Below are 15,179 nucleotides of genomic sequence, written 5' to 3'. Positions count from 1 at the left end.
CGTTCAGTAGCAAACACAAGATTAACATAAATTGCAAAACAGTATGGCCCAAGTTTTTTCTTTAACCTACATTTAAGAATATTGTGAATTACCAACATCTCCAAATTGAGAATTGACGTAATGTGTATTTCAGGTGCTCCTCTCAGTGCCCACAGTAGTCTATTAAAATATTTACCTGGCTATTGGAGATATGATTTTGAGATGCCTTACTTGACAGCCCTGGATTACTGTAATAAAGTTGTGCTTTTGGTGCTGCCAGAGCTGCTACATATCAATGTGTGTGATTGATCTATATGCTAATTGACTCCTACTCTGTAAATGGCCCTAAAGAAGCATATCTGTAGTTTCAGATTTAGTCTGAAAACTGCTTTTCAAACAAATTCTCATTTTTCCCAACCTGCTACTGCCTAGAGAAAGGCTAACAGTCGCCTTAAAAAATGATTTAATTTCACAATAAGCAACAAATTAAAACTCAGAAGTTGTCTGTTTACTCCTACAATAGGCACTATTTATTTCCAGTTCAGCATTTCCAAATTAGCGATTTCATCTTGGGAGATTAAGAAGCAAAATCCTCAAAATGAACCAGAAATACATCAACTTTATCCTCAAAGAAACCTGACAAAATCTGAGGGGCCAAAATCTGAGGGAACACCTTTTCCTGTTCCTGAAGGAGCCAAGATTTCCCCATAATACTCACTACTTTTCTTCTTAAAGCCCCATATGCCATCCATTTCCAAGAAATGCTGAGAACAAGCAAATTTCAGCTGTTTTGTACATTTTCGGTTATCACTTATAAAACAAATTCTGTAACAAGTTCCAACAGGCTATCCAAAATTCTTTATATTAAAAACTCACTTGAACAAATAACTAGACCAATTAACTGCAAATTGCTTTGCCACTGTATCAAATCAAAGAATGCTGAACCCTTTACTCTCGACTATCACAAATGATGGTCTTCCCATGAGGACAGTCCTAATCAGCAAGGTGGCAATAGCTATTCTTTCATGGCTGGTTTCATTTGGTTGGGCAAAACACAGAGCCACATTCGTTGAAACTGCAACAAATCAAAGATCAGAGACAGTACTTAACATTCCTCGAACAGTAGCAGTGACAGGCAGGCATTTATATAATCTCTTATGTGGTTTAAAAGCACAATGCTGTAGTAAAGAGCTACTTTTCCTGGTACTGAATGCTAGGTCATTCTGAGACCAAATTAATAAAAAAGAGGTAGTACAACCTTGATTGAGTCCCAGATAGAAGAAACTGAAATCTTGGGCAAGTTACTTAACCTCATTGAGCCTTATTTTCTTCTTTTGTAAAACAGAGCAATTTCTACACCTCCGTAGACAGTAACAGAAGGTAAAGTGCTTTGAAGATAAAAGTGATACATGAACTCTCATAAGTACAGATCCAAATAAAACCAAATTAAATTGTCTTAAAATCTGGATTTGGCTAGAATATCAATGATGGAGATCTCCGACTTAGGGGGACCTTCTCTAAGAAAAAACTCTCCCTCCACCCCTACAGGAGACATTCCAGTAGCTTTTAAGAGCTTCCATTTACAATGGAAGCAATGTAAGGGAGTTTAAATGACTTAAAATATTTTACGTTTAAAAAATGGGACAAAAAATCTGAGCATCTAATATCACTGTTACAACACAAAGAGCAATTTAAATTCAATGTTCAATACAGAAATTGGAAAGCTTTCAGAAAATGCTCTGAAAGTTTCATTAACCAAGTTAATTGTTGGGGATGGTCTCATTCACAGTTCCCTGCAAAGAAACGGAAACAAATCTTGTCATTTTATATTAAGTAGGAACAGTGAATAAGGCACGTAATAATACAGGTGACTTGGGCCACCAATATATCTTTTTTTTAACTATAAAAATAAACATAAGTAACTAATGGAATAACAAAATAAAAGTTTATTTTATTAGAATTAGGAATGTTCTTTCCCTCTGGGCAACCTGAACAGTCCAGTTACAATGAAAATCTAAGAACAGTTATTTCCATAGCACAGGGTGCTCTATGCACAAAATTACAGGGTTAGGAGCATTTAATCAATTTACCGATCTGATTGTCTCACCAACCCGCCCCCTCCCATCCCCCAAGTGCTCTATACCGGGATTTGTAGCTAAAAGATTTTGTTACATCAAGTCCTTTTCTCTCTTGTACTAAATTTCAGTTCCTAATCATGGCTGAACCACATTTTACACTGCAGATTCAACCATTTCAAATCAAGTCAGTCAGTCTTGGATCTGTTATATATGTGTGTATGTATACACATGTGTATTTAATATATTTATTTAAACACACATAAAACACATACAATCTGGGTCGCAGCAAATTACACAATTTAGAGTTTGATGATATTATATGCTACTCAATTTTACCACTGTGTGTATCCTGAGCTTTGGATCAAAATTTTATTGAAAATCATTTAAAGTCCATCTACTGCTCAATGAATTGTTCAAATGAAGCATGCACTTTCAAGACAAGGTAACTGCCCTCAAGAAGACAAGGAGACCCTGGTGCTTACCATGAACAGAGCCCTCTGACAAAAAGACTTAGGTAGGTGAAATAGGGAAGCTGTCATACAATATGGCTTGCCTATCACAGCTGGGGTCACTGAAGCTACTAACAATGAAAGCAATAAACTCAGGGAATTCTGTCAAATATGGAGATAGCTGTTAGAAGCTTGAAAGTTCAGAAAAGGCCAGTTCACCTTGATTCATACAAATCAGGGAATGCACCCACAACTGCAATACCCTTAGGTAATATGCCAACACTGAAACTAAAAAGCATCTCTAAAAAGCACTCTTCCTCCATGGGTGGGGCTGATATTATGAAGTACACACACTGTTTTTGGATACTTGTTGCAAGGCGAGCATGTAGAGAGGATTTATGACACTGAAACCTAGATACTGCAGTTAATAAGATTTTTTAAAAACACCACACATACACAAAACATTTTAAGGGAGCCACATATATCTAGATAACAACTCTGGCTGCTTTTCAAAGTTACCAGGGAAAGGAACTCGTTCAAGCTTTCTGTTAAAAAAAAAAGAAAATCTCCTTAGTTTTGAAAAATGTCTTTTAAGATTGATGCAGTCATTTAAAATAAAGTCAAATGAATGATGGGGGAGAGGAGAGAAGAGACTATGGAAGAAGCAGACACTGAGTTCAGATTTGCACCTGAGGTGGCAAAGGAAGGAGAGGGTAAAAGGTATGGGTGAAGTTGATCCTAAAGCGACAAGTGGTTTAAGGAAGCAGCATAATATACTCAGCAAACATTCACTGATTTTTGATGGGAAAAGAACAGTTGCAAGTACATCTCATGTAACAACCTTTTTCTAAAAGGAAAAGTAGGGTTGATTCAGCAAAGCCTAACTTAGGCAAAAGGCCAGAGGAAAGTGAACCTACTTCCCAATGGAGTAATAAGATGTACAGTGCAAGAGCAGACAACGCTGCCTCACAAATGGTAAACACTCCCTAGGCGCAAGTCATTTAGAGGAAGACAAAGAGGTCATGAAAACTGGTATTTAATATTAAGACCTCTTGATCTAGTTGCCTAGTTCACTCTGCACTCCTGTATAAAACTGACAGATTTAGGGATGCTGACCTGTTGAAAAATACCATAGCCGGAATGGCCTAAACAGGTATACAGTTAATAAAACCACCACCATCCTTTACTTTTAACATAGCTCTTAGTAGAAATTTCATAAAAATGGACATCACAGCTAAAATGCATTATTAATTCTCCTATCTGCTGACAATAGAAAAGAAGCAAACTCAGTGATTTCTATTTAAATGCACTAAATGGGTATATTATGTTCTAGGGGTGTTTGCCTTCAAACTGAACCCACAGCAACACACACAAGCAATTTCAGTATCTGCCATTTTAAATTCACAATCTGAAACTAAGTGAATGGCTATTTATTTATATTTATATTTAAAGCAAAAACATTCTATTTGACACCCTAATGTAAAGAAGGGGTGAGAGAAGAGCCATAACTAAAATCTTAAAAGGCTCAAAAGCAGCAATTAAGGAAGAAACCAAAAAAAAAAAGGAAAAAAGTGAAATGTTTCCTCTGGATGTGATAGGGAGCATAGGAAGCCTTCAGCTGTGTGCATGACACAGGCACACAAAGGGTTTATTAGGTAGATGAATGAGGCCATGGAGCGGGGAGGAGGTTGGGGACTGGGTCATTCTTAACGACAGCAAAAAGCTCCCTGTTGTAGCCTTTATTCAGGCCATGGCATTTAGTCAGAGCTTGACCTCCCTGTCCCTGATCAAGAGCTGGAATTCAAGGCATGAGGCCCATGGCCAGCAACGGACATATTAGAACGAGAAAGGGCAAAGTAATCTCAGGAAAGGAAAATCAAAGAGCTCTAGTAAGGTCTTCCAGAGGTGCTAAACCAACACACCTTTATCCCAACCCTCAACCCTGGAAAGATAAAGCAAACTGAAAGAAAATGCACAGCAAATAGACATAATCTTGAAGATTTTTAAAGAATAAATATTTTTTTGTAATTAAACATTATGCAAACACGTGCCACGCTTGCTTTGTCCATGCATATGCGCTATATACAATTTTGAAAAATACTGTGTTGTCTTCTTGTTTTAAAAGTCATATACAAAGTTTTTTTGTTTTTTTGTTTAATTCCGCTTGCTGCCTACCCCCGTCCCAGCCCCAAGAATTTTCTTTACAAGGAACTAATTCACTAATTCACTCATGACCTTGGGGTATGAGAGAAAGAGAGTCAGTCTGTGTGTGTAGGTGTATCTCTATGTGTAGGGAGGAAGGGGAGGAGGGCCTTTACCAAAGTACAACAAAATGGCTGATTTGGACATGAAAAGCAGTGTCAAGGAGCTGTTTTAAATTTTAACTGTACTATACTCGGAAAAAGAAAAAAAAAAAAAGGAGTCAGCTTTGAGAATGAAGCTACGTTACAAGTTAAAGTTGGAGGGCTTTTAGTGTGTCTGTCACACTTTTTTGGCGGCCTAGAATACTGTTGTACAATGGTTTATCTACCTTTTTTTTTTTATTACAATATAATTTACTTAAACTTTCCGTTAACAAAACAGAATTCTGGTACTACAGACCAGAGGTGTCAGAACAGGCTTAGTGCCTCCTTGTTTGTGTTTGTTTTGTTTTGTTTTAATTGCATGAGCACTCTAGATGGTAAAGTTTTCAGAGTTCATTTTATGCAGGGCCATTCTCAGTCCTCAATGTACTCCCACAGATCTTTTTCATAGCCTTCATGCACATGCTGTAACAAAACCCTTCGTCGACTCTCACAGTATCTGCAATCAAAGAAGAAGAAAAAAAAAACACTTGTCAGCCTCCAATAATAAAAAAAGAGGCATTAACTTATTTTTTAAAGGCACTCCTACAGTTTAACCAGACTTGGAACAAGCACTTGTTTTTTTTTAATAGGCGCATCTTCAGGTCTAGATGTATACAACAAACCGTTTTCTAATTTTAAAAAGGTATTCTTCAAAAGCTGTGATTCCCGGTTTTGAGAATTAATTTAAGAGTAATTAAATGTTAGAAATTCCTAAGGCCCTTAGAAAGCATTTGATTCAATTCTGTCATTCTACGGATAAGTAAAGTTTCAGAAAGAAGTACAGGGTTACTGATTCACTGCTATAAAATCTTTGCTGTGAAAGTGACTATAAACACAATGTAATAGCTATAGTTGACTAAAGGAAGTGAAAATATTACTTGGGACTGAATCTCCAAGTCTTCCAAATGCCCAAAGGTTTCTACCACTATGAAAAAGATATTAATATCTGTCAGGAAACAACTTTGGCAGAAATAGCTCCATATTTAGAAAGCAAATATTTTGCAACTTTATTAGCTTAAGAGGCAGCAAATCTGGAAGTATCTTCTAACCCTAAGACAAAGTAATCCTCTCCTTAGGAAAAACAAATCTAAGAAAAACTGTAAAAGAGCTTGGTTAGCTCACGTGTCGATAGCCATGATTCCCAGAATCCCCAGACTAGACAGAGCCAATATCCTAATCTCAACCTTCCTCCTAATAACCATTTGCTCTTTCTTAGGTTCTTTCTTCCTCACTTCCTAACAAAGCCCCTGTTAGTAGTCACTACTTTTCCACCAAAGGTGACTACCATATGTCAATTCTTTATTTCACAATGTGGCAACTAAGTAGAGAAAGCTGAATGGAAGAAGCAGAACTAGCCAGTGGGATAAATGCTTGACAAGCACTACTATCTGCTATTTGTTGCCTGAACGACAGAAGCAATCTGTGGGAAACATGGCAGCAACACAGTTACTGAATATGCTAAATCCAAGTTCCACTATCATCTAATTTGGTCACTAATGCACAGGGCCAGGAACTTCCACTCAACAACTGGTAAAGAAATCCCACCTGTACTTATCTTGTACTTTCTGCTTTATATCCTGTAGAGAATCTTGGGAAATATCTCGTTCGAGGTAGCCCGAAAGCACCTCTGTGGCGTTCTCTAGATCTGCTTGGTTATTCTGCAAGAGAGGAGGAAGAATACATAGTAAAGTAGGGCTTAGATGAAAGCTAAAAGATATACCATCCTGGCTGCTGCTTTGCCTACAGACTATTCTCAACACTTGACTTTTCATAGGTGGTTTCTGCACCTGGAAACTCTTTGTAACTTTCACCTCTAACAACTTGTTCTCCTTTTTTCAGGATAATTTTTTATATTTTTAGAAAGATCTACCCATTACCACTGGAAGAATATCAAGAAAAAGTCCTGAAAAGGATTAGGAAACTGCTATCTGCTAAATCTCAAAAAAGAGGGGAAACTTGAGGGAAAAATATAAACCCATTCCTGGTTACAGCTGGCTGTACCTAGAACAATGCACGGAAGATTAAAATTGTTACCCTTTACTACTATGGCTAGTTCTGTACATTTACCCATTTAAATCCCATCTGCTGGTCAGGATTATTGTCTAGTCACCTATAAGTGTCTTATGCATCAATTTTTAACATGCAGTTTATGTTAGTTTCAAGTGTACAATATAGTGATTCAACAATTCTTTACTTCATGCTCATCACAAGAACCATCTGTCACCAAAAAATGTCAATACCATCTTAATGACTATATTTCCCATCCTATACTTTTTCCTTTTCTTTTTCTTAAGATTTTATTTATTTGACAGACAGAGATCACAAGTAGGCAGAGAGGCAGGCAGGGGTGGGGGGGAAGCAGGCTCCCCGCTGAGCAGAGAGCCCGATGCAGGGCTCGATCCCAGGACCCTGAGGATCATGACCTGAGCCGAAGGCAGAGGCTTAACAAGCTGAAGGCAGAGGCTCAACCACCTGAGCCACCCAGGCGCCTCCATCCTATACTTTTCAATCTCTTGATTAATTTATTTTGTGAGTGGAGTCTATACTTCTTAATCACCATCACCTATTTCACCCATTCATCCAACCACCTCCCCTCAGGTAACCACAGGTTTGGTCTCTGAATTTAAGAGTGGGTTTTTTTGTTTGTTTGATCATTTATTTTATTTCTTAAATTCCGTATGAGTGAAATCAATTTACTTAGAATTATACTCCCTAGGTCCATCCATGTTGCTGCAAATGGCAAGATCTCATTCTTTTTTACTATACATCAATATTATTTTTTTTAAAAAGATTTATCTATGTGAGAGAGAGAGTAGGCCAGCAGGGGGAGCAACAGAGGGAGTGAGAATCAGGCTCCCCACTGAGCAGTGAGCCCAATGCAGGGTTCGATCCCAGAACCCTGGGATCATGATCTGAGCCAAAGTCACATGCTTAACCGACTGAGCCACCCAGGTGCCCCTTTGCATCAATTTTTAAATGAGCGTCTCTAGTTGAAAAACCTTTACTCCTAAAAGCCCCTGTTAGTAGTCACTACTTTTCCACCAAAGGTGACTAAAATATTAACTTCTAATACCAGGTATTAGTTTTGCCTGAATAAAGACTTTTACTGAGAACTTATAATTTGCCAGGTGCTATATAAGCAATATATGTGTATTGTCTCACTTAAAACTTGTTAACATCCTTAAGAAGTATTTATTTCCATTTTAAAATGAGATTTAGGGGGGCGCCTGGGTGGCTCACTGGGTTAAAGCCTCTGCCTTCAGCTCAGGTCATGATCCCAGGGTCCTGGGATAGAGCCCCACAACCGGCTTTCTGCTCAGTGGGGAGCCTGCTTCCCCCCCCTCTCTCTCTGCCTGCCTCTGTCTACTTGTGATCTCTCTCTGTCAAATAAATAAATAAAATCTTAAAAAAATAAATAAATAAAATGAGATTTAGGTAACATTAAGTAATTTGCTCCAAGTCAACAGAGAGAAAAAGTGCTGAAGTCCAGTTTTATTTTATTTATTTATTTATTTATTTATTTAAAAAGATTTTATTTATTTATTTGAGAGAGAGACAGTGAGAGAGAGCATGAGAGGCGAGAAGGTCAGAGGGAGAAGCAGACTCCCCATGGAGCTGGGAGCCTGATGCGGGACTCGATCCGGGCACTCCAGGATCGTGACCTGAGCTGAAGGCAGTTGCTTAACCAACTGAGCCACCCAGGCGCCCTGAAGTCCAGTTTTAAATTCAGGGCTGACTCCAGAGCCTGCACACTTAATCACTAGCTGGTTAAACCACATCAATCTGAATGCAGTTTAGGACAAGAAATCTAAATTCTGAGCAAATAGAAATCTTTAAAACTCATATATATCTTATCTATGAAAGTCCAAGTAGTCCTATGACACAGGGATCCCCCCCCCCCCCACCCAGTAACTATTCCTACCTCAAAGATAATGGACTGGTTATTCTTTTTGAGGTAGAAAGCGAAGACATAAGTGTACATGAGTGTGGCACGACACTGGCAGAGGACATCAACTGCTTTCTTCAGGAATTGCACCTCAATCCAGGACATGTTGTGCTGTTGCATCTCCTCCATCTTCTGCTTCACCTGAGCATAGAGTTTGTGCTCAAAGCGTAGACTCTGCATGTGGTTCATATAGCGATTACAGTAGAACAGGTACCTCTGCAGGGCTGCCCTAGATCGCTGTCCCATTAAAAAAAATTATGGACATGTAATTATAACAAATATATCAAATACACACAAAAGCTGATATATTTACAGGTGAAACAATATAGGAATTTAGGGTAAAATCGGGAATAAACAGGTATCTCTTGCCACCTTTTGTTATTTAATACTTCTATGAATATCCTACACCTGTTATTTCCCAATATGGCAGCACTGGCCACCTGTGGCTATTTAAACTAAAATAAAAAATTCAGTTTCCCAGTGCTCAATAGCCACTTGTGGTCAGTGGCCATAAAGAACATTTCCATTATAGAAAGTTCTACAGGATAGCACTGTTCTGCAGTATGCAATAAGCAAACAAGTTAAGAAGCATCAATATTTTAAAGTAGAAAACAATAGGCAGCCAGACATCATCTAACTCCTCATATAATACCAAAGTAAGTCTACAGTATCAACAGATAGGTGTCCCTCTGACTCCCCAACTGAGTTTGAATTTGAGTATCTAGAATTAGCCACTGGTTTCAGGAAATACAGAGATAAAAGAACCTACTAAATGATACCAGGAGTTATAATCAGCAAAATCCAGAATGTGAAAAATTTAAAGGAATGACTTAGTCTCCTCAACAAATTAATAGCAACATGGAGGGGGTAAAAAAAGGAACAGTAGACCTATAGATTAGAGAATACTCAAAGATACCAATCAAATCCAATTTGTGGGCCTGTGTAGATCCTGATTTGAACCAACTATAAAAGAAAATTTATGAGATAAATGGAGACACATGAACATTGGATAGTTAAGGATATTAACAAAGTATTGCTTTAAGAACATATAGATACAAAGATAAAAATGGTATTGCAGTTATAGTAAAAGTCATAGTAAAAGAGTAAGGAAAATATACTTTAAAAGTATATTTAATGATACATGAAGTATTACCAAAGAAACAATATGATATCTGGTCTAGATTATAATATCAGACTGCAAAAAGAATTCACTGTGGTCTCTCACAGTATACTGTAAGTCTATAGAGACAGACTTTATTTATTTATTTATTTATTTATTTATTTATTTGACAGGCAGAGATCACAAGGAGGCAGAAAGGCAGGCAGAGAGAGAGGGGGAAGCAGGCTCCCTGCTGAGCAGAGAACCCGATATGGGACTCGATCCCAGGACCCTGAGATCATGACCCGAGCCGAAGGCAGCGGCTTAACCCACTGAGCCACCCAGGCGCCCCTAGAGACAGACTTTTTAAAAAAGTAATATTATTTAAAAAAAAAAGCAAAGTAATATTGTTATCTATAGTGCCTAATATGCAGAAATTAATAAATGTTTGTTAAACGCAACCACTATGAAAGGGTTTCTTACCACACATATGTATTTCCTTTTTTTTTTTTTTTTAAAGATTTTATTTATTTGAGCAGGATAAGGGAAAGAGGGAGAAGTAGACTTCCTGCTGAACCAGAAGCTTGATGAGGGACTTGATCCCAGGACTATGGGGTCATGACCTGAGAAGGCAGACGCTTAAGCAACTGAGCCACCCAGGTGCCCCTATGTATTTCTTTTTACTGTCATTTCCTTTTCCTCTCCTTATGCCTCAGAGACTACAAATAGCACAGAGCTACCAGGCCCTATGGTTGGGTTCCTATTTAGAAATACTATGAACCACATAATTAGCCAATCACATGATCCAGTATCATGCAACACTGAAACATCTAAAAAAACCTATTATTACTACTCAGGAATCAGAGAAGTATCAAATCAATGCTTATACACTGGAAAATTGCAATATTAATGTTATTAAGTATGTGTTAATCGAAAAATTAATGCCAATTATGTCTAAAATCTAATATGCAGAAAATAATCTGCTTGGCATTTTATCTCCCCCCAAAGCATTAATATTCTCAAGTCTGTCAAATTTCCAAGATTAAATGGAAAAAAACCAAACTACCAAATTAAAATATATGATGTTAGTGGACTTGATTTAGTAATTGATTTAATGATTCAGTAATCCTAAAAGCTTCTCACTAAAATACCTCTAAAATTCAACATGAACCCATTCTACCATTGCAAATAAGACCAACTTTTTTTTTTTTTTAAGATTTTATTTATTTATTTGAGAGAGAGACAGTGAGAGAGAGCATGAGTGAGGAGAAGGTCAGAGAGCGAAGCAGACTCCCCATGATGCTGGGAGCCTGATGTGGGACTCGATCCCGGGACTCCGGGATCATGACCTGAGCCGAAGGCAGTCGTCCAACCAACTGAGCCACCCAGGCGTCCCTAAGACCAACTTTTAAATCAAATGCTAGAACCTGGATTGAGAAATGCACTGAGTGATTACCTGAAAATACTTTGGAAGAAAACCCGAAAGAACAAACCTGACTGCTTAGAGCTTAGAACAGAGATGAGCAAACTTTGGCCTGTGAGCCAAAATCCAGCTGCTGCCTGGTTTTGTAAATAAAGTTAACTTTAAACTTTGTTCAACTTCTGTCCATAACTCTTGTCATGCCTACTCATCTTGGTCTATGGCTGATTTAGCATTTCAAGATCAGAGGCAGAGTTGAATTGTTGTAAAGATTTGGAAAGATACAACAAAGATTTACATTGTTGTATAGTCTGTAAAGCTAAAAATATTTACCACTGGCCCTTTACAGAAAAAATATACTGACTCTCCTGGTCTAGAAAATAAAATCCAAATGTCCACCATGAACAGCACCATGGCACATACGTTAAGTCAACAACTTTCTACAAAACAGGTATACACCTTTCCAAAGTACTCAACTATCCATCTCCATTCTTTCTGGACTGTGTATCAACCTTCTTGTACTTTCCGGACTGTGTATCAACCTTCTTGTACTACAACTCCCAGTGAATGCTATTCCAGGTTACCAGAGTAGGTAAGGTGAGGAAAGAGGCCCGATGAGCATGCAATGGTGTGCTCCATTCTGAGAGGAACAGCTCCCACTAAATAAGTAAATAAAGCCACTCATAAAATCTCGCTCTATACACCCACAGGATCAGAAGATTCTAGTTTAGTCCAAAAGATGCAAAATAGATAAATAATGTGTTGTAGACCCTAGAATCTACATGTTAGAAACTGGTTTAGAAGCTATGCACAATATAATCCACCCTCCCTGTAGATCTCAGAAAGAGTCTACCAGCACCCAAATCAGACCAAGGATAACTCATATACTTTCTCTACTGGTGAATACCATATCTGGCTAGATCTAGCAAGATTACACTTCATTCAGAAGGAAAAACTAAAAGCCTATACCACAGTAATTAAGAAAAATATAATGCAGCTTAAGAAAAAAAGAACATTTTTCTGTAGACTATTTTCTATAGGATAACTATTATCAGAATTAGAATAAACTTTAGAGAAATTTATGGTTTCTTCAACAGGATTTAACACAATCGTGACTGCTTAAAACAGGAGCAAGCCATAAGAGAGAAAGGCTAAGATTAAATCAAACAACAACAGAAAGAAATGCAATGACAAACTGAGCTAAATAAAAAAAATACAAAAGTAGAATCAAGTCCAAATGGGAGGTTGGAAAAGCATGACTCTCATATAGAGCTTTTATATTAAAACTACATAGCATGATGCATCTCAAATTGGGAGTTAAAGCATACTCAATGGGAGTGGAGCAGGGGAGATAAATGATTTGGTCTAAACAAACCATGGGATTTACAAGTATTTTAAAATCTGATGACAACCTAAAGAAAACACAAACACTCTAGGATCATTTCAATAAATTTATAGTTAAGAACCCAAGTTTTATTTCAGGTCTTACATTTGTGAAATGGCTAAAACTGGCATTAAGCAGCATTAACTTTTTTTTTTTTTTTTTTAAAGATTTATTTATTTAACAGAGAGAGAGAGAGAGAGATCACAAGAAGGCAGAGCAGCAGGTGGGGTGGCAGGCGAGGGGAAGCAGGCTCCCTGCTGAGCAGAGAGCCCGATGTGGGGCTTGATCTCAGGACCCTGAGATCATGACCTGAGCCAAAGGCAGAGGCTAAACCCACTGAGCCACCCAGGTGCCCCAGCAATATTAACTTTAACTGCACTAAGCTAATAAGGAAAACAAGTGACAGAGAATACATCAATGATAAACTCTGATCAAACCAAATCAGATGCACTATAGCAATAAAGATTTGCAGTAACTGAGATCTAGAAAGTTGGTGGGAAAACAAGTTGCCACATGGCACTTAGTAGAATAGTAACATTCAATTAAAAAAAACTTGGGCCGGGATGCCTGGGTGGCTCAGTCTGTTAAGCATCTGCCTTCCACTCAGGTCATGATCCCAGGGTCCTGGGATCGAATCCCACATGAGGCTCCCTGCTCAGCGGGGAGCCTGCTTCTCCTTCTACCTGCTGCTCCCCCTGTTTGTGCTCTCCCTCTCTCGAGACAAATAAGTAAAATCTTAAAAGAAAAAGAAAACAAAAAACTTGGGCCATCCAACAGTTTATCAATAGTAACTTAACTTCAACAATTTACTTGTCAAATTAATTTTAACTGAAGTCTCATAGGTTTTGCAGTTTTCTTGGTTTGGCTATATAGTTGTAAAAGAGCATTAAGAGTCTACAGTTGGTTTTATGTTGAAACATTAAAGTAGTATCATAGTGAATATAACTTAAACTAACATTGGAATTTGTGGGCATTTTTTTTCCACAGATGGGCACCTGGGTGGCTCAGGTCACGATCCCGGGATCCTGGAATCGAGCCCTGCATCGGGCTTTCTGCTCCTTGGGGAGCCTGCTTCCTCCTCTCTCTCTCTCTCTGTCTGCCTCTCTGCCTACTTGTGATTTCTCCCTGTCAAATAAATAAATAAAATCTTTAAAAAAAAAAAAAAAGATCACAGATATTTTCGAGAATCTGTGCAACACCATTCATCATTTTGTATAGCTTTTTAAAAAAGTGAGACACAGAACTCTCACTTCTAACAATATGATAGATGAGACTATATATATCCTTTTGTACTTATGGTATTTTCAATTAGAAAGAAATTTTAAAAGAACATTTAATTTTTTTAAAAAGATTTTATTTATTTATTTGAGAAAGAGAGACAGCGAGAGAGGGAACACAAGCAGGGGTAGGGGGAGAGGGAGAAGCAGGTTTCCTTCTAAGCAGGGAGCTCGATGTGCGATTTGATCCCAGGACTCTGGGATCATAACCTGAGCCGAAGGCAGATGCTTAACAAGTGACCCACTCAGGCACCCCAAGAACATTTAAAAAGTCAAAAAATAAGCAACAGATGTTTTGAATGACATCCTAGTAAGGAAAACCATTTGAAAAGAATATTTTTGGGACACCTAGGGAATTTCAATATGGAATAGATGAATGTAATAAATAACTAAATTCCAAGATTCTGCAATTAGGACAGAATTACCAGGCTGAAAGGAACTCAAAGTGCTGAGGAGGGTAATTCACACCTAGTGTTTGAATCCTTCTACAACAGTGAGTTATATCCTAACCAGTAATAGGGAACTCTCCCTTCCTGAGGTAGTCCATTCTAAATCAGCTCATCTATAATCCTTACCACTTGTTGATGAATAATGAGGTTTCAAAAAAAAAGAAGAAAGAATGCATTATCAACAGCAGCAAAACTATTTAAGAAGTATTGTTCTCTAGACTCCTTGCTGTAGTGAGAAAATCTTGTCTTCAAAACTACTAAAATCCAGAACTGTGCTACATGACTAGATTAATTAAAAGCAAGCAAGCAAACCTATAAACAGGAGTGCTACTGGTAGACATCTTGGGTAAGATTCCTTTTCTAAACACACAGATACCCAGTGTTTACTGGAGTGCCTTTCCATAACTCTTTCAGAATTGAATTGTCCCCTAATAAACACTGAAGCGCATTCTTGTTCAACTATCGCCTGAAAATAAAGGTACTTACCTCCTGTGCATCTCTTGCTGCCTTTGCGTCATCCTCATTATAGCGGTTACAGTTGTACCTTAAAGTAAATTAAGAAGATTCTGTAAGGCCAAAATCAATGAAAAAGGAACAAACCACAGAATTTTAGCCTGGATTCAGAAATATCTAGAAGCAATATTCTTCTTTATACAGGCAAACTGAGGTGTTTAAAATGCCCAGGGTTCTACCACTATAACAGAATTACAAGACTGAAAGGAATTCAAGGTATTGGATTCCCCACCTCCTGAA

The 15,179-nt window shown here is 37.9% G+C and overlaps 1 protein-coding gene across 1 annotated transcript in view; it reads right to left on the bottom strand.

Annotated features, from left to right (window-relative positions):
- Nucleotides 1–1,905: 1,905 nt before the first annotated feature.
- The window catches only part of ARIH1 (ariadne RBR E3 ubiquitin protein ligase 1), a 120,464-nt gene continuing 107,190 nt past the window's right edge, over nt 1,906–15,179 (bottom strand). The window contains exons 11-14 of the mRNA XM_082735768.1: nt 14,913–14,970; nt 8,774–9,034; nt 6,397–6,509; nt 1,906–5,308 (exon numbers count right to left, since the gene is read on the bottom strand). Of these exons, the coding sequence (XP_082591894.1) occupies nt 5,224–5,308; nt 6,397–6,509; nt 8,774–9,034; nt 14,913–14,970 (517 nt within the window). The 3' untranslated portion in view covers nt 1,906–5,223. The remainder of the gene's footprint in view (nt 5,309–6,396; nt 6,510–8,773; nt 9,035–14,912; nt 14,971–15,179) is intronic.

This window comes from Mustela nivalis, assembly GCF_964662115.1.
Source record: "Mustela nivalis genome assembly, chromosome: 6".
NCBI lineage: Eukaryota > Metazoa > Chordata > Mammalia > Carnivora > Mustelidae > Mustela > Mustela nivalis.
This window is presented reverse-complemented; position numbering and strand designations above follow the sequence as displayed.